The sequence below is a fragment of the Blennius ocellaris genome (genome assembly GCF_963422515.1).
Source record: "Blennius ocellaris genome assembly, chromosome: 5".
NCBI classification, from domain to species: domain Eukaryota; kingdom Metazoa; phylum Chordata; class Actinopteri; order Blenniiformes; family Blenniidae; genus Blennius; species Blennius ocellaris.
Window position 1 is genome coordinate 5,057,633 of NC_137654.1, and position 23,049 is coordinate 5,080,681.

At 45.1% G+C, this 23,049-nt stretch overlaps 1 protein-coding gene across 1 annotated transcript in view; it reads left to right on the forward strand.

The window, feature by feature from the left end:
- The window catches only part of mthfr (methylenetetrahydrofolate reductase (NAD(P)H)), a 43,699-nt gene extending 21,276 nt beyond the window's left edge, over positions 1-22,423 (forward strand). The window contains exons 6-12 of the mRNA XM_080496690.1: positions 8,503-8,753; positions 10,548-10,682; positions 11,124-11,304; positions 13,578-13,760; positions 13,842-13,943; positions 15,023-15,142; positions 21,212-22,423. Of these exons, the coding sequence (XP_080352816.1) occupies positions 8,503-8,753; positions 10,548-10,682; positions 11,124-11,304; positions 13,578-13,760; positions 13,842-13,943; positions 15,023-15,142; positions 21,212-21,607 (1,368 nt within the window). The 3' untranslated portion in view covers positions 21,608-22,423. The remainder of the gene's footprint in view (positions 1-8,502; positions 8,754-10,547; positions 10,683-11,123; positions 11,305-13,577; positions 13,761-13,841; positions 13,944-15,022; positions 15,143-21,211) is intronic.
- Positions 22,424-23,049: the final 626 nt, after the last annotated feature.

A 23,049-nucleotide genomic window follows, 5' to 3' on the forward strand; every position in this document is an offset into this window, starting at 1 on the left:
AGTTAGCATCGTGAGCATGATAGCGTTAGCTCATGTCGATGCTAACAAGCCTGTCGGGTAGCAACGTCAGTTTGTGAAACACTGAGTGGAGCACACAGATGAACCACTACGTGAGTCAATGTTTAACTCTCCCAGTTGCAACACACCTGACAGCAATGAGGGGCTCATTTTTGGGCTTTGTCACAACCTTGGTGATGACATCATCATTAGTTTCAGGTCTGCTGAAGCAGGGCGACTAAAACATGCAGGACAGGGGCCCTCCAGGACTGAGTGAGGTCACCCCTGGTCTATGTACGGTGGCCCTGAAGTGCAAACCACAACAACAAATCACTAAACACAACAACAAATTGAAAAACACAACTGCAAATTGAAAAACACAACTGCAAATTGAAAAACACAACACAAATGAAAAAACACAACTGCAAATTGAAAAACACAACTGCAAATCAAAAAACACAACACAAATTAAAAAACACAACTGCAAATTAAAAAACACAACTGCAAATTAAAAAACACAACACAAATGAAAAAACACAACTGCAAATGAAAAAACACAACGCAAATTAAAAAACACAACTGCAAATGAAAAAACACAACGCAAATGAAAAAACACAACTGCAAATGAAAAAACACAACACAAATTAAAAAACACAACTGCAAATTAAAAAACACAACGCAAATGAAAAAACACAACTGCAAATGAAAAAACACAACACAAATGAAAAAACACAACTGCAAATCAAAAAACACAACACAAATGAAAAAACACAACACAAATGAAAAAACACAACTGCAAATGAAAAAACACAACTGCAAATGAAAAAACACAACACAAGTGAAAAAACACAACACATTAACTTAAACGGAAAAGGTAGGAACCAGTTGGCAGAAAGAGATATCGCAGAGTTGGTGGAGGAGTCACCAAACTTTTGCCACAGCTGCTGCAAAAGTTTGGTGACTCCTCCACCAACTCTTTCCCGCAGCTTGGACAAAACATTGTTCCTTGGTATTTTCTCCTCTCGAATCTAAACACGCCACGAGTGAAATGACTTCCGGTTCATAAAGCGGCAGGGTCCCGTCGTCCAAACAGCGATATCTCTTTCTGCCAACTGGTTCCTACCTTTTCCGTTTAAGTTAATGTGTTGTGTTTTTTCACTTGTGTTGTGTTTTTTGATTTGCAGTTGTGTTTTTTCATTTGTGTTGTGTTTTTCAATTTGCAGTTGTGTTTTTCAATTTGTTGTTGTGTTTAGTGATTTGTTGTTGTGGTTTGCACTTCAGGGCCACCGTATCTATGGTTTGAAGGACTAGTTCTTCACTGAGAACATGAGGAATTAAAAGTGCTGCACCCACGGCAGGCCTGTAGTGAGTAGTGAGTGATTTCAATTCTAGCAGTTCATCCAATAAGCAGCCTGAGGAAAACTTTGAGTGAAAGCTTCTCAGCCAGTCAGCAGCTCCTACCCCACGTGTGGATCCCCGCGCGCAGTGCACAGTGACGTCAAAATCGTCATCCGCCCCTTTACGCTCTGCAGCATTCGAGCGCTTGAGAGCCTCTGTCTCCCCGTCTGAACAAACACAAATTAGAAGCAAATAAAGATGGATGAAAATAGACACACAGCTCAGAACCTGTGAAATGAAACCCAAACTATTTTGGGAAAGGTAGAGAACGTCGGGCAGCAGAAATTGAGATATCTTCAGGATCGTTATGTTCCGGAACGCGCATGGAAGTGAGTCCAGAGTGGAGCATGAATACAATCATGTGCCACCGCGACCTGCACAAGGTCTGCAGACGAGCCTTGTGGAGAGCATGTGAAGTACGGGTACGTTGTTGCAACAACTATTGTTGCAACAACTATTGTTGCAACAACTATTGTTGCTGTCCTCAGTGCCGCTGAAAAGTGCTGAAACGGAGATGAAGGTTAACCTGGTGTTTTTTTGGTCTTATTTTAAATGGCCCATCCAGTTTTCTTGAGGTCCACCCACAATCACAATCCCGGCGCTGCGACTGATCCAAAGCCAGAAAATGGCTGACTTGCTGTGAGATTATACGAGTTAATGCACTGGACAAAATAAGCAGATGGCACGGCACTGTGTTCACTCAATTTCACTTTATTAGAGCAGAAAGGTTTCAGGCAGCTTCCTCACTGCTCTTCTTTTAGTTTATATTTTATTATTATTTTATTATCATTATTATTATTGTTATTTTAAGTTATTTTGCGGTTGTGAGCTTGTTTTTCCATAAATTCACATTTCTGCGCTTCTGTCAGTGTGACCACAATTATTAACCTCATTATTACAGAGCAACCCTCCTGGAGCTAAACCGACTTGGGAACAGGTCAAGAACCAGAATGAAAATATCCTTCAAAGCCTCAGTGACGAGGTTTTATTTTTTTATGTCAAAAAGTTTGCTCTTAAAACTCTTTTCTCATCTCCTTTCTGCTCAGGTCTAAAACTGTGCTATATAAATAAAGTTGAATTGAATTGAGACTGGACAAGATCATCTAAAAATGGGCCGGGGCCTCGTTTATAAAGGTTGCTTACGCACAAAACGGGACATGAAAGATGCATCCAGTGCTTCTTAAGCAAAGTTTGTGATCTAAAAAATGTAACTTTGCGTGACAATGTGCGTACCGATACGTCAACTTTTCACCTTGCGCATGCACATTTTGAAGACGGGGGAACCTCACGGCGCTGATGGTGAGGTGGAGAATTGAAGCCAGATTCATCTCATGCATTTAATGTCTTCACTAGTGCTGTCAAATATAACGTGTTAATTTAATTAATTGATTTGAAACGTTGACTCCTTAAAAATTTTTTACATAATTAACACCGTTTATTCCAGTTTAAAAAAAAAATGTTTTACTCCCTTACTGGAGCGGCTGCATGTGCGCATCACATTGACTGCAGATCAGTACAATACCTAGTGGAATAATATTAAGGCAGAAAGTTTCACTTTAAAATGTTACCCGACGACTGATTGAGAAAGTGAAAGTCATTAGCTTTACTTTGAAAAGCCGAATTTAATGCCCATGGAAGTAATTCTGCAGCAAAACAGCAGGTTGCCATGTTGGCTGACCAGGTGCCACCAAACTGCAAAAGCTGGGACAAAAACTTTATAATTCTAATTTCTCCTCTTTCTCTCCAGGGCTCGACATTGAAGCTTGCCCGAACGTCCGGGTCAGTAAACGCTTTGCTTGGGCGAGTGAAACATCTCCCAGCCTGCCCGAACGGACGAGTGTTATTTTTGGCAATATTTTGATGTTTTTTTGGGGCAAAAATCACTTGGTGTCGCCAACAGATCATGCCACCGCAGGGTGTGGCCTTTTCTCACCCCGAGAGTGCGATCACGTGATTCTCGCGCGAATGCGATGATAGCGCGGTAAAAGGCTTGATGCTGATCGCAGCTGCTATTTTCTTCCCAATTTGTGTTCCGCATTCGGGTCAGTGACGCTGGAAAGCATGCATTTTGATTGAATAGCGTCGCGTAATTCCTTGGGATTGCCTCGAATTACATTACCCAAGCTTAGAAATGTTCATTAAACTTTGGGCGAGTAAAAAGTGCGTGCGTGAACATAGTATTGGCACTTTCTTCCTGTATTAAACGTACAACTTTGTTTCTCGAAATACAGTGGTCCCTCATTTATCGTGGGGGTTACGTTCTAAAGATAACTCGCAATAAGCAAAATCCACAAAGTGGTTAACTTTTTTTTTTTTTACAAGTATTGTATATGTTGTAAGGCTGTAAAACCCCTCACCACACACGTACACTTTTCTCAGACGAGAATGAATATTCTCTCGCATTTCTCTCTTGTTTAAACACTCCCAAAGTTCGAACCTTCGTAGATTTTAAAACAAAACCTCCGCCTTTTGGCTGCGACCATAGGTGTCTTTGTCGGTGCAGAACGTTTTGTCGACGTTGTGGGTTTGTCAGGAACAAAACTTGCAAACGTACAGCACTTTGGAGTTCCACTGCTATCGATCAGACATTGATGTATATTTGGCAAGTACATACGTATTCGCGTACACGAGACACGGCACTGAGATTGATTGACAAGGGTCTACAGTCCCTTAGCCAATCAGAACACTATACAATGTGCAGGTTCTCCCTTAGCCGATCAGGATGCAGAACGATGCATGTCCATACGCTGTAAAAATAAGTAAACCGCCTTATGCAGCATCTCTTCTTGTAAGTTTATCACGATGATGAGTCTGTCTCCTTTCATCAATAGTTCATCTGTAATCACCAGATCCCAAGAGTATTTCTGTTCGGCCGTCCTGCTTGCACTGGGGTCTTCAAGTGCCTGCAGACGTCATCTGAGTCCTGTGCATTCTTGATTTGGGTCAGCTGTGTCTCTGATGCAGGTAAGTTCTCTACTCCCTGGTCGCTGAATGCTCTGACGTCTTCCTCCAGCTGCATCTCCTCTGCTGATGGTGGGGTCAGGGTTGGGGCTCTCGACAGTGCATCGGCTGCGACTAGCAAGGTTTTTTCCCGGCACCTGCACACTTTTGTATATGAGTCGAAGCAGTCTTAATCTGAATCTCAGAATCCGAGGAGGCAAGTCATCGAGGGCTCTGCTGCCTAGTAGAGAGATGAGCGGTTCATGATCAGTCTGTATAAGAAAGTCCATTCCAACCAGGTAAGACTAAAAACTCTCACATACATCAGTTCCGGCCATCATCACATGCCAGCCAATGCCAGTGCCTCTTTTTGGATCTGGGCGCACCCCCGCTCTGCCTCTGTCATACTACGTGAAATGAATGCAACCGGGCACAGTCTCCTGATGGTTGCTTCTTGGACATAAGACCTCTGAGCCTGAATAAGGAAGCTGCTGCCAGCCTTGTGTCTCTATTTGTGCAGGATTGTGCCCAGACTGTGGCCGAGCTCAGTTCCTGACGCAGCTCCTCAAAGGCTTGCTGTTTGTGCACCCCCATGCCCAGTCACTGTCTGACTTGAGCAGGCCTCTTAGGATGTCATCTGGAATGTCATCTGGGAGTAATGTGGGAGCAATTACTCCCATTTTCACCATCCACTGCAGTTCTTCCTTGACTTTGTCAATCAATGGCCGTAGCACTCTACGTGGCAGGGATAGTGCATAAGGCTTGGCTCGATCATTTAGCTTGATCTTGTCCTCTCCTTGAAGACAGCCTAAACCTGTGAATACTTTTGGGTACGGCTGCTGCAGGTCTGATGTCAGTTCCCGAATTCTGCCAACTGTGCTAAGTAGCTGCAATGCTTCTCTAGCAGGTGCGTCTCGTAGGGGAGTAGCTAACCTTTCTATTACAAATACCGGTTGCATTGTTGTTCGGTTTTTGTATTGAGTGACTCCAACAAACTGTCCTCTCCCCTGTAAGAGGTTGTTGCTTGGCCCACGCAGTGCTTTTGTGGCTCTCAGGAGCTTGCCATACTATTCTTCGGAATAGGTAGCTGCTGGAATGTCTTTCACCTCCGCTCCTGTGTCCAGTTTAAAGGTCACTTGTCCATTCAAAATGAGTGGGTTTTTTTTCCACGTTTGAGACTTTTTCCCAGTTGACACCTCTCCAAGGAAAACCGTTTCTGCATCACATTCCTGGACTGCCTCCGCTCAGCTTGATCTGCAGACAATTGGCAAAATGGCTCTTTTACGGCATTTTCTGCACTCCGCCTCACGTGCAGCACGTTGTTCAGGGAGTGTATTGCTGCTTTGCCACGTCGTCCACAGCTCTTTTGCCCCTTGTGCTGCTCCTTTTGGTCTTTTCTAAAGGCGATTGTTCCTGTCTGATTGTTTCTCTGAAACTTTTTCTTGAATTTCAACATATCCACATTTGCGTCTTTTGGATCTGTACTGGTTGTTTCGCGCGCAGTGGGTTGTGTTTTTTTAATTTCTTCATGTCTGATTTTTTGAATAGCTTTTGCCAGTGCCAGCTATCTGTCCATCTGCAAACCTAACAGGCCATGGTGTCTTATGCCAACCCCTAGCCTGTCTCTGATCATCTCATCCTGCAATGCACCATACCGGCAGTGTTCAGCCGACTTATACACTGCTGAGATGAAGGATTCTGCTGATTCATCTCGTTCTTGACGTCTCTTGTTAAAACGAGCTCGTTCATAAACGACGTTATGTTTGCAGATGAAGAATTTCTCAAAAGCTTCCCGTACCACACTGTACTTCTTTTTCTCACCTTCCTCTGCCGACTGGGATTGCTCCATTCACTCACGTCTCTGCCGGACCTCCAAAGTTTTCTCTGGCGGAGTTCAGCACTTCTGACACCATGCAATGTGTTCTGTTGATGCGCTGCACCGACGTAACAGATGCGAGGATTCTCGTGGAGTTTAGCAACCTTTTGTTGCTCCTAACTTCCATGTTCTTCCCCCTAATTCTTCCCCGTGCCTCCATACATACATACATACATACATCAGTGTCACGAAGTTCACCAAGTAACTTTAAATATCATAGAAACCGAAATAGAGCGATCAGTCACTCTGTGTGTGTGTGTGTGTGTGTGTGTGTGTGTGTGTGTGTGTGTGTGTGTGTGTGTGTGTGTGTGTGTGTGTGTGTGTGTGTGTGTGTGTGTGTGTGTGTGTGTGTGTGTGTGTGTGTGTGTGTGAGACAGTGCAGTACAGCTCTGGCTGCAGTAGGGAGGGGCGGCACTGTGTGTGACCGGCCAATCACAGAGCATGAAGACAATCAGTTACCAAATGAGGATTTTCCTTCAGCACGAGCACAGATATTAACGAGTTATAGTCATATCATGCTCGTACTCATCAAAAATGCTTTATCCGGCTCATCCCGCGTTCTCACAAATCTGTCTTTCCTAGTGCCTGAAATCCCTGCACACACACACACACTGCTATGTTGTGGCTGCTGCGAAGCCTGCAGACAAGGAGAGACACAGAAAGAGAAACAGATGCAGAATCACCAAGCTTTTGCCTCTGATAAAGTATTTGATCTATTATTTGCCGATTGTTGTTTCTGAGGAGGAAGATTTCTCAGCCACAGATGCAAAAAGTCGGCTTCACGATGCACCTGAACGCAACATTCACAGCAGCACTCAGATGGAGACACAGAGAGAGAGACACAGAGAGAGACAGATACATAATCACCAAGCGTTTTAACTCTGATAAAGTATTTTATCAGTTCTTTGCTGATTGTGATTCTGAGAAGGAAGACTTCTCAGCCATTAGTTTAGGTGATGCACCTGAGTGCAACATTCAAGGCTGTCAGCTGCTGGAGTCCCGGACCACGGGAAGCAGAACAAGAGGTGCTCACGAAAAGCAGAAATATCACTTTTAAAGTTTTGCAGAAGTAGAATCTGATGACATGAAGCCCCTTAACCCCAAAAAATCCATCAATTAGCTGCATCGTGTTATAAGCCACAGGGTTCAAAGCGTTGGAAAAAAGACTTTTCAGGATCAGGTTTGAGTCCTTTCTCACTGAGCACATGTCCAATATAACTGATTTCTGTTATCCTTTTTTTGTACTTGCCATCATTTGTGGACTATATGCTGCTGCTTTTTTCACACGTTTTGAACCCTGTGGCTTATAAAATCAGGCGGCTAATTTATGGATTTTTATGGGTTAATGGGCTCCATGCCCCCAGATTCTGCTTCCGCATGTTGATACACGCTGTTTTGAGCACCTCTGCTTCTCCACAACTTGCCCTCAAAGTGATATTTCTGCTCTACGTGACCTCGTCTTGTCCTGCTTTCCGTGGTCTGGAAATTCAGCACCTCGTGGCCATGAGTGATGCGTTCAGGTGCAACTCGTAAATCTGCCCTGCTGAGAATCACAATCAGCAGATAACCAATAAAATACTTTATCAACAGGGATTATACCCTGTGATTCTCTCTCCGACTTTCTCTCTCTCTCTCTTTTTGTTGATTTGTTGATTTGTTGATTCTGATTCTTTCGCGTTACGTGGATACACTGTTAGAACGGGTTGGCCTGTGACTGGCTGAGAATGAATAAATGTGTGGGTCAGGTGAACGTGCAGAGACTGCAGACATGCACTGCGTGTGTGAGCGTGACCGTTTGGAGGAGCAGCCAGTTCACTTTAATAAAAAAGCGGCTTGACAGAGAAGAAACTTGTCCTGCTGGATGCTACAATAGTAACGCACAGTGACTTGGAAAAGTAACTTTTATCTGATTACTGGTTTGTAAATAGTAATGTGTTAGATTACTCGTTACTGAAAAAAGTGGTCACATGAGAGTAACGCGTTACTAATTATCATAAAGAATAAGGAAAGTGAGTGGATTCAGTCTTTAGTTAACTACAATGTCTACGCTCAGAGTGGCATGGCATGGATTCATGTTTAAACTATGCTGCATCAGAAAATTATAATGTGTTACAGCTAATAGCCTGTTCGAATCCATGGGGGGGGCGGGGGGGATTTTTCTTCTCACGTCGTAAAACCTGTTGCTGGTTCTGACTCTCCTGCTCACCAGAACCAAGTCCACCATCTTGTGTTTTGTTTCTGATAATCAAGCTGTGTAACAAAGACCTTTCCCTGGCTTTCCTGGGTTCCAGGGTTACCAGTCTCTGCGTCAGCTTGTCAAGCTGTCAAAGCTGGAGATCCCTGAAGAGATCACCAAAGTCATTGAACCCATCAAGGACAACGACGCTGCCATCCGGAACTATGGCATCCACCAGGCGGTGGAGATGTGCCGAGTGCTGCTGGACAGTGGAAAAGTGTCCGGACTGCACTTCTACACTCTGAACCGAGAGGTGGCCACCATGGAGGTGCTGCGGCAGCTGGGTCTGTGGGCCGAAGATCCCAGGTCAGTCGCACATGTGAGAGTCAAGAAACCACCACGAGATCACATTGAAGTCCTCACAACTTGATCACACAAACAACAAATAGTTTCCAGTGATTTGGTGATACGTACCCTCATACCTCAGAGACCAGGGGCATTTAAACCACGGGTGGCAAACACATGGACCACGTACAGACCAGGGCCCTCATTTCTAAAGGTTGCTGAGGCATAAAACTGGTCCTGAAAGATGTGTACGCCACTTCCCACACAAAGTTTGTGATTTTAAAAAAAATGTACTTTGTGGGAGAGGGTTAGGGTTCGGTGTGCGTTCCGGTAAGCAAGTAAGCTTTCAAATGTGCGCGCGTGCATTTTGTAGACAGAAAACCTGGCAGCGCTTATTGTTAGGTGGTGAATTGAAGCCAGATTTATCTCAGACATTTAATATTTTCAAATATCAGACTTATTGATCCATATAATCATAAACAGCCAAGCTGCAGTGGTATAGATGTTTCTTTAGTGGAGCAATGCTACAGAGTCAGCAGCACCATGTTCATAGGTCAAACTTTCATCTTCAAATGCTACAGAACTGTACGTTATGGCTGTAAATCCTGATAAAAGCACCACTGCTGGAGACAGATGACCTCCAACTGTCCATTGACTGAGGATCAAACACAAAGTTCACTGACATTTTTACAGTCCCTGTTCAAATATCTCATTCATACATTTAATAAACAGATAAAACTTGAACATGAACTTTATCGGTCTGCTGTGGTCTCCACCAAAATGTCTCTTCCCTCTCCAACACTCTCCTCCATGATGTCACTCTCCTCCATGATGTCACTCTCCTCCATGATGTCACTCTCCCCCATGATGTCACTCTCCTCCATGATGTCACTCTCCCCATGATGTCACTCTCCTCCATGATGTCACTCTCCCCCATGATGTCACTCTCCTCCATGATGTCACTCTCCCCACGATGTCACTCTCCCCCATGATGTCACTCTCCTCCATGATGTCACTCTCCCCCACGATGTCACTCTCCTCCATGACGTCACTCTCCTCCATGACGTCACTCTCCCCCATGATGTCACTCTCCCCCATGATCTCACTCTCCTCCATGATGTCACTCTCCCCCATGATGTCACTCTCCCCCATGATGTCGCTCTACACCATGATGTCACTCTCCCCTATGATGTCACTCTCCCCCATGATGTCACTCTCCCCATGATGTCACTCTCCTCCATGATGTCACTCTCCCCCATGATGTCACTCTCCCCCATGATGTCACTCTCCCCATGATGTCACTCTCCCCCATGATGTCACTCTCCTCCATGATGTCACTCTCCTCCATGATGTCACTCTCCCCCATGATGTCGCTCTACACCATGATGTCACTCTCCCCTATGATGTCACTCTCCTCCATGATGTCACTCTCCTCCATGATGTCACTCTCCTCCATGATGTCACTCTCCTCCATGATGTCACTCTCCTCCATGATGTCACTCTCCCCATGATGTCGCTCTACTCCATGATGTCACTCTCCTCCACCTTCACATCAGATTCTCCTCCACCTCTGCAGTCACTGATCTCTCAGACTTTCACACTATTTCCAGCAGTGACTCTTTCAGTCGATTTTTTGGGGACATATGCCATATTGAGCCTTTGGGCACACGTACATTTTTAGTGGGAATCTTACACAATGTTTTTTAAATGAGGCTCCAGGTCCATCTTGAGTGGGCTGGATCAGTGAAACTTTGCCATTATGAAGTAAAAACTATTGCAAAGTTGTCTGATTTTGCTTTTGACGGATCCCACCAGGCGGCCTCTTCCCTGGGCACTGAGCGCGAACCCCAAGAGAAAGGTAGAAGATGTCCGGCCCATCTTCTGGGCCTCCAGGCCCAAGAGCTACATCTACAGGACCCAGGACTGGGATGAGTTTCCCAATGGCAGATGGTAGGCTTCAATAATCAACACGTCACAGCAAGAGGTGAAGTAGTTCTCAACTGGTGGTCCGCCACCCAAGTCTGGGTCACTGGGTCACACTGCAATAATATGTTGTGATAAAAATCAGTGTTCACTCTCTTTAACAGTAGGAGAGCAAACTCCGAACGTTTGTTTAGATATGAAAATCAGACCAGTGAAATTACCGTATTATATTTAGTGTAAGGACAAAGGAAGACTACACTTCAGTTTGGAGCAATTTTAGTCAATCTGTGAAAAATTGCTCAAATGAAACTAATTGAGCATAAATATAGAACATATTTTTCTTTCCATATCCCCATCCGACTGTCTATCTTTATTTCTTCCACTATCTCAGATTCAAACTGCATCCCGTTTTTTTTATTCTATAAATGATCATCTCTGGGTATTGAAGAGTATTGTTCTGGTTTTCAGGGGAAATTCCTCCTCACCAGCTTTCGGAGAGCTAAATGACTACTACCTGTTTTACCTGAAGAGTAAATCGTCGAAGGCCGCTCTGCTGCAGATGTGGGGGGAGGAGCTGATGAATGAAGAGAGTGTGTTTGAAGTCTTCACCTCCTACATCACAGCTCAGCCGAACCGCAACGGACACAAGGTGGGACAGAAGGACTGTTGGCTTTTTCATGTCCGTCTTCTCTTCATTGTATGAAGTATGACTGTGACGTCTTTGCTGCAGAAAATGTGGCGAGAGGAAGTCTGAACATGGTCTTTTTCTTCTTTTTAAAACAATATTGCAGAATTAAAATGATGATCATTTGAGTGTCCGTTATATTTCAGCATAGTTTATCACAGTGTGAAAAGCACAACGAAATTAGCTCAGCTTCCTTTAAAGCTTCAGTTTTCAAACAAATCTCGAACATCAGTGTATGCAGGATTTCTGTCTTGATATTTGATGTTTCGTATGAGAGTCATTTAAGACTGTTTGATGCTTGACGCATTCCGTGAGCTCTGCACGGCGCTGTGAGGAGGAATTCCGTGAAGTCAGCTGCCCCCATGTTCACGCTGATATCAACGCTCCGTGCATCTCCAAATGTTTCTGACTCCACGGACGGAGACGTGCAGAAAAAAAGGCGGAGCTGAAGACGAGGAAGACTGAAGACTTGGTTTTTAAGACACAAAAAGCATAAAGCTGCACATCCACACTGAAAACACAAGATTTGATTGAGGCCAATTTGCTTCAGTGTCAGACTTCAACAGACGGAAAATGTAATTCTAAATAATAGTTGCCTGCTCCGCTCTCCACTTTGAGGATCACGTGCTAGTGTCGAAGAGAAGTCTACTTCTATAACTGCTCCATACAGCTTGAGAGCAAGAGTATAAATGGCACCCATGTTCTCTCCTGCTGATTCCCCACGTAACGCCCGTGTGTCACGCATAAATCAATTATAATTCCCATCGAGCATCAGAATTTTACAAAAAATAGTGCAATGAAAAACTTGCAACTTCTCAGGTTCTCACCACATTTGAGTTCAGGGCCACATACAGCCCAATTTCACTTTTGCAGAAAGTAGATTAAAAAGTGGGCGGGGCTTAGAACAACAGTCGTCTCAGCCGGGCGGCAGATCTGGACCTTTTGAATCCTCTGTCGTCGTTTACATCCTCCGCTTTACACTTGTTTTGTTAGCTATTATTTTTTGCAGCCACAGAGCTGCAGCTGCAACTTCTGTGTTGGTCCCGAGAGAGCGAACGCGCTCGGAGTAGCGGCGCTGCGGGGAGCACCGGGGAGCACCGGGGTCTGTCTTTGTGTCGCGTTTACACTTTGTGTCCAGACGCAGGAGCGGCCACTGCTGCGCTCACCGCCACTGGATGTGGCACTTGGGTGGAAAGTTCAGGCACTCCGGCAGCGCCACTGCATCACGTCTGCACCGCCGGTGCAAAGACAGACCCTGGTGGTCCTCGTGACGCCTGCTCTCAAGCCCCGGTCTCCCCCTGTCTGTCCGCTCTTTCATGACCTACACCAAATTTGCGCAGCAAAGTTAAAAAAAAAAAAAAAAAAAAAAAAGCAACCAATGCAAAGCTGAATACTCTAATAGCAAAGGATTCAAATGTTGAGGGCGTGTAGTAAATCACTGACTAATCAGCAGACGGTGCCTCAAACTCAGACCTGTTCCATGGTCCTGGTACCCTGAAGGAAGGGGGGCGGAAAAGCAACTACCTCTGGAGCAGTTGTTTCCAGAAAATCACAAACTCTTGCGGTGGAAACCCAAACTGTGCCGGACTGTACCGGTCCATTCCAGCACTTTAGAGTGGGAGAGTGGGCTGGACCAGCAAAATTGTGACACAATAACCTTAAAATTTACACTTTCAAGTTTTCCTTTGTGGTGGCATAGCATACATGTTATTAAAAATGTCTATATTTTCACAATACCAAACGATTACTATGGAAAATGGCTACAATCTCAACAGACTGCCAATTTGAATGAATTGCTGCAAAATACAGTGACAAACGACGATGTCCAAAAAGCTTGTCCTATAGCTGTTACATAATGCATTTTTTCACAGCATGGCTTTGAGGATAGTTTGGTAGCATGGACATAGCTAGTTTTCATGTTAGCATCACTGATTTCTCAGCTTGGGTCTCTCTGTAGTATTCTATCGGCGACTTTTAGGAAATTTGGTTTAAAAGACTCCCTCAGTTTTTCCTGAAATTCTTACCATTTGTTTGGTTTGACAGATGGATTGGAGCCTCAGCAGGTCGGTTTTGACCCACAGGCCATACATCTGGGCCATACATTAAGGCCCTGCCCTATTATTTGCGGAGCACTTTTTAGAACATTCTATATGCGTTCAGAATTATATTCACCTGGATGTTCAAGAAATGTTTTATTCCTTCGAAATCTCATTGAAAGTTCTTCTTTGCGAGTGCAGGTGATGTGTTTGCCCTGGAACGACGAGCCTCTTGCCCAAGAAACCAACCTGCTGAAAGACGAGCTGGACAAGGTGAACCGGAGGGGAGTCCTGACCATCAACTCTCAGCCCAACATCAACGGGAAGCCCTCCACAGACCCCATCGTGGGCTGGGGGCCGGCGGGGGGCTACGTCTTCCAGAAGGTGGGTCTGTTTCCGCACACGAGGTGGTGCTGAAGACGTCTGCTGTTCCTCCTTCCAAATTCCTGTTCCTGTCCTGTGCAGGCCTACCTGGAGTTTTTCACCTCCAGTGAAAATGTGAGGGCTCTCCTCAAAGTGTTGAAGAAGTACGAACCTCGAGTCAACTATCACATCGTGAATGTTCACGTGAGTGTGAAGCTTCTGCTATTTTGTGTTTGTACAGTACGTGACCCACAAACTACAAAGGATTAACTGATTAACTGCCTTCACAATCATTTAAAGGTAAAATGGTATCATTCAGTATTTTAAAGCATCTTCTGGACAATAAAATATGACTGTGCTTCACAAATAATGATCTGTACATGAACATACACAAAACACACGTTTATACACGTATTACAAATATCTGTGCTAATAGAATGAAACCAAAGAAAACAAATTAAAAGGAGAAGCAAATGAACACCTGACACAGTTGCATAAATAAGTGATGTAGAAAAAAACCCTTAAACATAATCGGGTCATCTTTTAACCTTTATTTATACAGTTCATTTCACAGACCTGTTAAAACACAAGCTTGCATGATACAACCAGACATGGCATGATTTCAAACAAACAGAAACAAACAATGCTTTCAAACGTTTCAATCTCATAGTAAACTCACTTAGGGGAGTTTGTTTTACCTGGTGGAGATGATCAGCAGAATGAAGGGCGAGCTCCAGATGGTCCCGTCAGCCACTTCCTGCTGGTTGAAGCTTCATCAGCTTTAATCAGCATGTCTCACTCACACACTCCTGTCTCTTTATTTAACCTACCAACTTTTCACAATATGTACTTCCTCATATCATAACCCCCCCCCCCCCCCCTTGCTTTTTAAACTCGGGTACCAAGAAGTCAGAAATTGTATGAATAATTGTGTGAAATCTGCATGAATATGCCTTAATTATTGTGATCAGTGTTCTGGTGAACACTGTTTTAATCAATATAAATTTACCAGTTTTCTGAGCTATAAATATATTTTTAAGGGCATCTTTCTATTTTACAGAAGTGAGGATTCAGTTAGAAACTTTTCTGCTCCCCGGTGTTTTTGTTCATGATCTCTCCTCCGTGTGCTCAGGTAAACACATGGGATCTTTCTTCTGTGTTTTCTCCAACAATCAATCTTTACTGTCTTTAATTTGTTTGTGCTTGATGGATCCTACTTAAACAAATAGTATAAAAATACCAAGCAGGGATTTTGAAAATGCTGGTTCATGTTGTGTGTACAGGGCCAGAACTTGACCAACGCTCCGGAGCTGCAGCCAAACGCTGTGACGTGGGGCATCTTCCCCGGCAGGGAGATCGTTCAGCCCACTGTAGTGGATCCAGTCAGCTTCATGTCCTGGAAGGTGAGGTCGACGACGTTCTTACAAGCTTTCAGTGGATAAATGAAATTCACAACAGAAAATGTGATTTTTAAAGTACCATATTTTCCGCCCTATAAGGCACTTAAATACCTCAAATTTTCTCAAAAGCTGCCAGTGCGCCTTATAACCCGGTGCGCCTTATATATGGAAGAATTGCTCTACTCGAGACTGCTATTTGACAGCTGAACAACCAGAAGCTTTTATTTTGACAACTCTAACTTTCGCAACTGGATCTTCAGAGCAGACGACACTCCACACAACACATTCATCACTCATGGTTGCACACCAACATTCTAACAAACCAAAATAAACTAGATGAAATAATTACTCCCTAAACTGGGGAACAAAAACACATAAATACAATCAACACAACACCAAGCCCAACAACAACCCACAATAACCTCCAACAACACAAAACATGAATTTGTCCCTTGCCGCGACAAATTCATCCTGAGCTCCTCAGTGCAGCCGATAGAAACTCCCATAATTCATTGCAGCTGTTTGTGGTGTTTTAAATGCAATTATTGGGGGTTCTATTTGGTTTGTGGTGTCGGTAATAATTGTGTTGTGTTGTGTTTTTGTTGCTTAGTTCATGTAGTTTAGTTTATTACCGGTAGTTGTAAGTTGTCAACCAGCAGTGAAGAAGGTTTTGTGTGTAGTGTCCTCCTGGCATAGGCTGCAGGTAGGACTATCAAAATAAAGTGTGTGCACCTCTCTGGGTGTTAGAATCAGTGGAAAATGTAACCTAATGGCTTTGAGCTATAAAGGTTGCTGACCACTGGTCTATTGCATGCACCTTATAATGCGGTGTGCCTTATATATGAACAAAGTTGTAAATTATGTCAATCAATGTAGGTGCGCCTTATAATCCGGTGTGCCTTATAGTGTGGAAAATACGGTACATTTTAGAGTGAGTTCGGTTATCAGGAGATATTAAATTACTGATTAAGAGTGACACTTGCCACCCTGCAGAGAAAACTTATTTCAGCTGCTCGTGTCTGCGATCTCATTTGTCCTAAGTGAAAATTCACGACCACCGGTGAGTGGAGGGATATCGACTTTCTGGGACACAGAGCTCAAAACACATTCCATATACAAGCCTACTTGTTTTCCCCACTGCTGTTAGGACCACAGTTGGACACAAAAAAACACAATTCAAAGCCACAAGTCAAAGTCAAATTTATTATCAGTACTACAATATGTACAGGACGTACAGAGTTTCTCTCCTCCCTGAGGGCAGCAGGCTGAAGAGGCTGTGTCACAGGTGGGCGGGATCACCTGCAATGCCGAGGGCCTTGTGAGTGAGGTGGGTGACCTAGATGTCATGGAGGGCGGGGAGAGAGGCACCAATGTTCTTCTCAGCCGTTCTCACGACGCGCTGGTTCTGCGGCGTGGTCCGGTGCAGGTGCCGTGCCACACCGTGATGCACCTCTGTTGAAGGTGCACATGATGGGGGGTGGGGCTCTGGTGAGCTTTCTTGGCCAGGGATGTGGTGTTGATGGTCCAGGAGAGGTTCTCTGTGATGTGAACACCCAGTTACTTGGTGATGCTCAACGTCTCCACGGCAGCAGCTTTGATGGACAGAGGGGAGTGCTGTGTGCCTCGCTCTCCTGAAGTCCACAACCTTCTATTTCATCTTGTCCATGTTCAGGAGGAGATCGTTGTGGCTGCACCACATTGTCAGGTGGCCAGCGTTGCTGACTTGATGAAGAGGTTGGAGCTGTGCAACGGTGTGCAGTCATCGGTCAGGGTGAAGAGGAGGGGGCTCAGCACACATCCTTGGGGCCCCTCGTGTTCAGAATGATGGTCTTTGAGGTGTTGCTGCCTACTCGTACTGCTTGTGGTCTCCCAGTCAGGAAGTCCAGTAGCAAATTGCACAGCATCGTGTTCAGATCCAGCTGGTCCAGTTTGGCGATCAGCTGTTGGGGGATGATTGTGTTGAATGCTGAACTGAAGTCGATGAACAGCTTTGGAACAGAAGAGTCTTTTTTGTCCAGATGTGTTAAAGCCATGTGAAGGGTGTTGGCGATGGCATCACCCTTCGGTTGAGCTGTTTGACCTTTATGCTATGCGAACTGGAAGGAGTCCAGGGAGAGCCTTGATGTTTTCCATAACTTGCCATGAGAAGCACTTCATGAGGATGGAGGTGAGTGCAAGTGTAGTCATTGGGACCGTGATGATGGTGGTGGCCTCGAGGCATGTGGGGACAGGAGCCTGACTCGGTGAGATGTTGAAGATGTCTGTGAGGACATCCGTGAGTTCGCCCACACAGTCTCTCAGCACCCGGCAGGTATTTTGTCAGGACCAGGAGGTTTGCGGGCATTGATCCTACGGAGTGTTCTCCTCACACTGTCCTTCGACATGATCATCTGGTCCACCGGAGGGGGTGTGGACTTCTGTGCTGGCATGCTGTTGTCTGCCTCGAACCCAGCGAAGAACCCTTTCAGCAAGGAGGTGGTGCTGTTGCCGGTCAGTTGGTCTTTGTAGTCCGTGATGGCCTGTATTGCCTGCCACAGGCTGCAAGAGTCTCTGCTGTCACTAAATCTGTGGGCTATCCTCTTGCAGTACTGACTCTTAGCCTCTCTGATCCCGCAGGACAGGTTGGCCCGCGTGGTCTCCTGCTCTGAAGGCAGCGTTCTGAACTTTCAGAAGCCTGTAGACCTCCCTTGTCAGCCACGGCTTCTGGTTGACCCAAACAGTGATATTTTTGAGGTGCGTTACATCATCGGTGCACTTGGCGATGTAGGCAGTGACTGTTGGTGTACTCCTGGAGGTCTGTAGTGTTGTTGTGGATGGCAGCCTGTTTAAACACACCCCAGTCTGTGGTGTGAAAACAGTCCTGGAGTGCCTTTGAAGAGCCTTCAGGCCACACTCAGACCTGCTTGTAAACTGGTTTGGTGACTTTAACCAGTGGTCTGTACGCCAGCATGAGCATGGCAGTAATGTGGTCCGAGGCACCCAGGTGGGGGAGGGGAAGGGCCTTGTGAGCTCTTCTCTGAGTGGTGAATACCTTGACCATCGTATTGTTTCCCTGTGTGGGAAACTCGATGCAGTTTTGCCGTTCTGGAAACAGTCTTTGGGTTTGCATGGTTGAAATCAACCGCCAAGATGAAAAAAGCCTGTGGGTGGGCTGTCTGCTGCTCACGGACACTCTTGCTGTTGTTATCGTAGCTCGGAGGGATGTAAACAGTGACGATCATAACTGCTGTAAACTCCCTTGGTAGATAGACTGGCCAGCACTTAATAACCATTCACTCCAGTAACGGTGAGCAGTCCTTGCAAGCCATAACGGCGTTCTGGCCCCTGGCCTCATTGATGTAAACACACAGTCCCTCGCTGCGGGTCTTGCGTCGTTTGGCGAGAGCTCTGTCTGCTCTGTAGCATGTTGGCCGCTTGAATGGCTCGGTCCGGAACGCTGTTGTTCAGCTATGTTTCCGGAAATACAAAAACACAGCAGTCTCTCACGGTCTTCTGAGTGTTTCGTAGGAGACGAACGTAGTCCGGCTTGTTATCCACAGAGTGCACGTTGACCAGTACGATGGTGGGGATGGCCGGCTTGTTTTGAGCTCGGATATCTTCGCGCTTTCCCTTCTGCTACCTCTCACGCCGCTTGTGGCGCCTCTACTCTGGGAGAGATGCAGCGGTTGTCGATGTCCAGAGCAGACCGCAGCCACGCAGCTTTTCTTTCAGTTCAGGGTTTACCTGAAAAAAAGTGGTTCTGCCAACCTCAAGCTAGAACTCACGACTGTAATTGCACCAGACACGGAAGCGTGTCGAAGATGTACAAAAACTCTGACTCGTATGACAAAAAAACATGGAAACACCGTTTTGTCGGAAAAGAGAGAAGCTGCAGCATGTGTACCTGCTGCCGTCAAGTTTTTTTGGATGAATTTCTTGGACGTTACATGGATATCTTCTCTGGAAGTCATATGAATGTCAATGGGGGGGAAAAAAGGTTTGACTCCACCGGGAATCAAATCCACATTTACATGCACAAAATAACATCTGAAATACGTTAACATGCATCAACAAACCAATAATTGACACCAGACGCATGACCATCAGAATTAGACAAAGAAAAGGTCCAGACAAGCAGCGATCCGGTCCTCAGTACCATCATATAGAACACAGTGCTGAAAATTAATAATACAGTTTATAGACATTACCTTCAGACAGAAGCATCACAGACCTGGATCAGCTTCTGTTGCTGCTCCTCAGAGTCCCCCTAATTATGGGTTATTAGGAAATCCCAAATTTACGAGGTTTGCCTGTTTGAAATTGAGCAGCTGTGTGATTTAAGACTAGCGCCCCCACACTTCAATGATGAGGACAAGAATTGCATGCAGGCTACCAACTTTATTAAAGTGATAGAGTGATGATTCGCCCTCGTGCTCAAATAAAAATAAATAAAAATAGCCTAATTTTACACATAATCATGACAAAACTGAAAACAAATAAAAGGGAAATGCATAAGAAAAAACAGCATTTCACTAATATCTTAGAGACCTTCCAAAATGTACAAATCATGTTTTAAGGGGGGGGGGGGGGGGCTCCTGTCTCATTAAGGGGGCTGAGCCACCCAGGCCTCCCCATAGTTTGCACCCTGTCTGTATCGAGGCTTAGTTTTTTAAGATGCAGTTTAACAACTGCAACCTTAGAGCCGTGCCGTATATATTCTGTTACTAAAGAATGGTTGATCTGAGCTTGTGTTGATGTATGTCCGGTTCTTCCTGTACTAATGAGGCAAAAAAAAATGCCTTTAACAAAATCTAGTCTGGACTAGATCCAACAGACATGTTGTTGGTTTGGATCAGAGGTGGGGGATCTTGGTTTTCAAGGGGCAGAGTCCTGCACATTTTCAATGATACCCTGCTCCAACATGCAGGGTATCTGAATTTAATGAATGTATCACGATGAAGCACTGCAGAAAGCCTGATAATGAGCAATCATCATGATCAGGTGTGTTAAAGTGGGGGCACCTTGAAACAGTGCAGGCATGTGTCCCTCAAGGACCTGGATTCCCCAACCCTGCTTTAAACGAAGCCACAATTGAGGAGAGTTCAGATAGACCCCTCCCGCCCCTCCTGAGCCGCCAGATGGTGGCCCAGAACCTCTTTGAGGCCAAACAAAACTCCCTCTCCATGGCCTCAACTCCTCCTCCTATGCCGCAGACTTTCCTCCTGCATCTGCTGCATCCCTTTTAGCCCATGGATACCAATCTGCTGAGTCCAGAGTCCCCTCAACCAACCAGGCTCTAAAGGTCTCCTACATGACAGGCGCTAGCCTCCTCCTGACCACAGCTGTGTAAAGCCGCTTCCGCAGTGGAGGTCTGAACAGGGTCTACTCGGACTCCATGTCGCCCACCTCCTCTGGTACTTGGGAGAAATTCCCACGGTAGTGGAAGTTGAAATCTATTCGAAGAGAGTCCTCTTCTAGCCGTTCCCAGCATACCCTCACTATGCGTTTGGGCCTACTGGGTCTGGCCCCCAGTCTTCCACTACCTGATCCAACTCCCACCAGACGGTGATTAGTTGACGACTCTGCACCTCTCTCCATCTGTGTGTCCTGAACATCCGGCTTCAGGTCAGATGAAACGACAAGGTCGATCGTCGACCTGAGACCCAAGGAGCTCTGCTACCAAGTGCAGCGATAACTCACTGCTTGGGTTCAGATCCAGCAGGCTGTGCCTCCAACCCCCCCCCCCCTTCAACGTTAACCAGTTCTTACCAAAGTAAGCGTTAAAGTCGGCCAGTAAGACTATGGAATCCATTGGACACACTATCCATGGCCTCACCCACTCGCTCCAAGAAGCCCGAATACTCAGGAGCTGCTGTTTGGTGCATAAGCACAAACGACAAACTCCAGACCGGTCCGCCTTCGGTGGCCCTACCAAGGGCATGTGCTCCAGACGGCAAAGCTCTTGGAGATCACGAGAGCTTTGCACTGATCAACTTTGTTGTGATTTAAAAAGAAAGATGTCTCTAGAAGGAAACTGAAGTGTCTGTTACTCTTTATAATTCAGTCAGTCCTCATGTCTCCATGTTTCCACAGGATGAAGCGTTTGCCTTGTGGGTTGAACAGTGGGCCAAACTTTATGAAGACGAGTCACCTTCAAGGATGATCATCAAGTATATTCACGACAACTACTTCTTGGTCAATCTGGTGGACAATGATTTTCCTCTGGAAAATTGCCTGTGGCAGATCATTGACGAAATGTTTGAGCTGCTCAACGGGTCTCTGGATCACCTCAGAGAGCCGAGGGATCAACTCGTAGAGCCTGGAGATCAGCTCTTAGAGCCTGGAGATCAACTCGTAGAGCCTGGAGATCAACTCGTAGAGCCTGGAGATCAGCTCGTAGAGCCTGGAGATCAGCTCGTAGAGCCTGGAGATCAGCTCGTAGAGCCTGGAGATCAGCTCAGCCACACAGAGATAAGTGAATACAACTAACCTTTTACCTTGAATATGTAGTTTATTGTGGTTTTGTAGTTTTGTATAAGATATTTTATTATTTTGAGATAATGTTGCCATCTGAAGAAGATGTGATAGTTTTTGAAAGTCTCTGGCCTCCAGCTGAGTAGTTTGGTCATTTTCCCCACATATGAGAAGATTTGTTCGCCATTTGAAATGTTTCTGAGGTGTGATTCTGATTCTTGCTGTCTGAGCCTTAAAGCAGTGGACTGGAGGGGACACCTGACTGTAGCACCCAGGAAGTCACAGCATGTTATCAATGAGATCAGAACGACACAGAAAAGCAGCTTTTACTCATCACTGAACCTTTCTCACCCAAGACCTGATGCATATGACTGTCCATTATATACTTTTGGGGATCTATATTGGAGAATCCTCTGAATGAGGAGTGGGGATCTGCAGTGTTCAGTAGACCCCTTAAATAGATAAGATAAGATAAGGCGTATCTTATCTTATCTTATCTTATCTTATCTTATCTTATCTTATCTTATCTATCTCCAATCCAGTTTTGAACTCACCACTTGTTTAATGTGCCTGTTTGCCTTTTTCCAAAGCATCAACTTTAAAACAGCCTTGTTTGTATCACTTAGTAACTAAAACCATTGTACCAGACTGAAACTGTCATAATGTTTATACAGGACCATCAATCACAGTTATCTGCTTATTTATTGGAAATGCCTCCTTTGTTATGAAACTTTTTTTTCTGGAGTGTGTTAACATGTATCGGGAATCAAGTGTGTTTTAATAAAAATCTTGTAGTGCCTCAATGAACATTATTGCTCTCTCATGGAACGTCACAAGTTTTGCATTATTCACATGCCGGAAATGACGTCCTCGCTATACACGTGTGGCAGGGGTGTCAAACATCTGGTCCACGTATCAAAACCTGGCCCACCTGAGGATGCACATGCAAAAGGTAAAAATGACAAAGAACTTAACTGTAATTTCTTTAACTTTTTTCAATAAAAGTAATTTTCAATGCTACTTTTTTTTGTCTGAGTTGGTCTCATAGTTTAACACCCCGTGGTGTCAACTCTTTATGGGATTGAAGCCAAGACTTTACAAACTTCGTCATTTTCAAATCCGCCTTCCTGGGATTTCTCCTGAAATTCCTCCTGAGCACGTTCCTCGAATCTGCAAGATGCTGCAGCAGGGATGTCATGAAGAGGACACTTTAGTTGGACTGACCCCTATAAGTGAGTATGTACAGGGTTAGGGTGGAAGAACTGGGAGGTTGGTGCTGTGAAATCTACCTTTAGGAAGAGAGGCTGTGGAGATAGTATCTATATTGAAATGTCCTGGGGCCTCATTTAGAAAGCTTGCGTACACACAAAACGGGTCCTGAAAGAAGATGTGTACGTCACTTCCCATGCAAAGTTTGTGATTTAACAAAATAAACTTCGCAGGAGAATGTGCTTTCC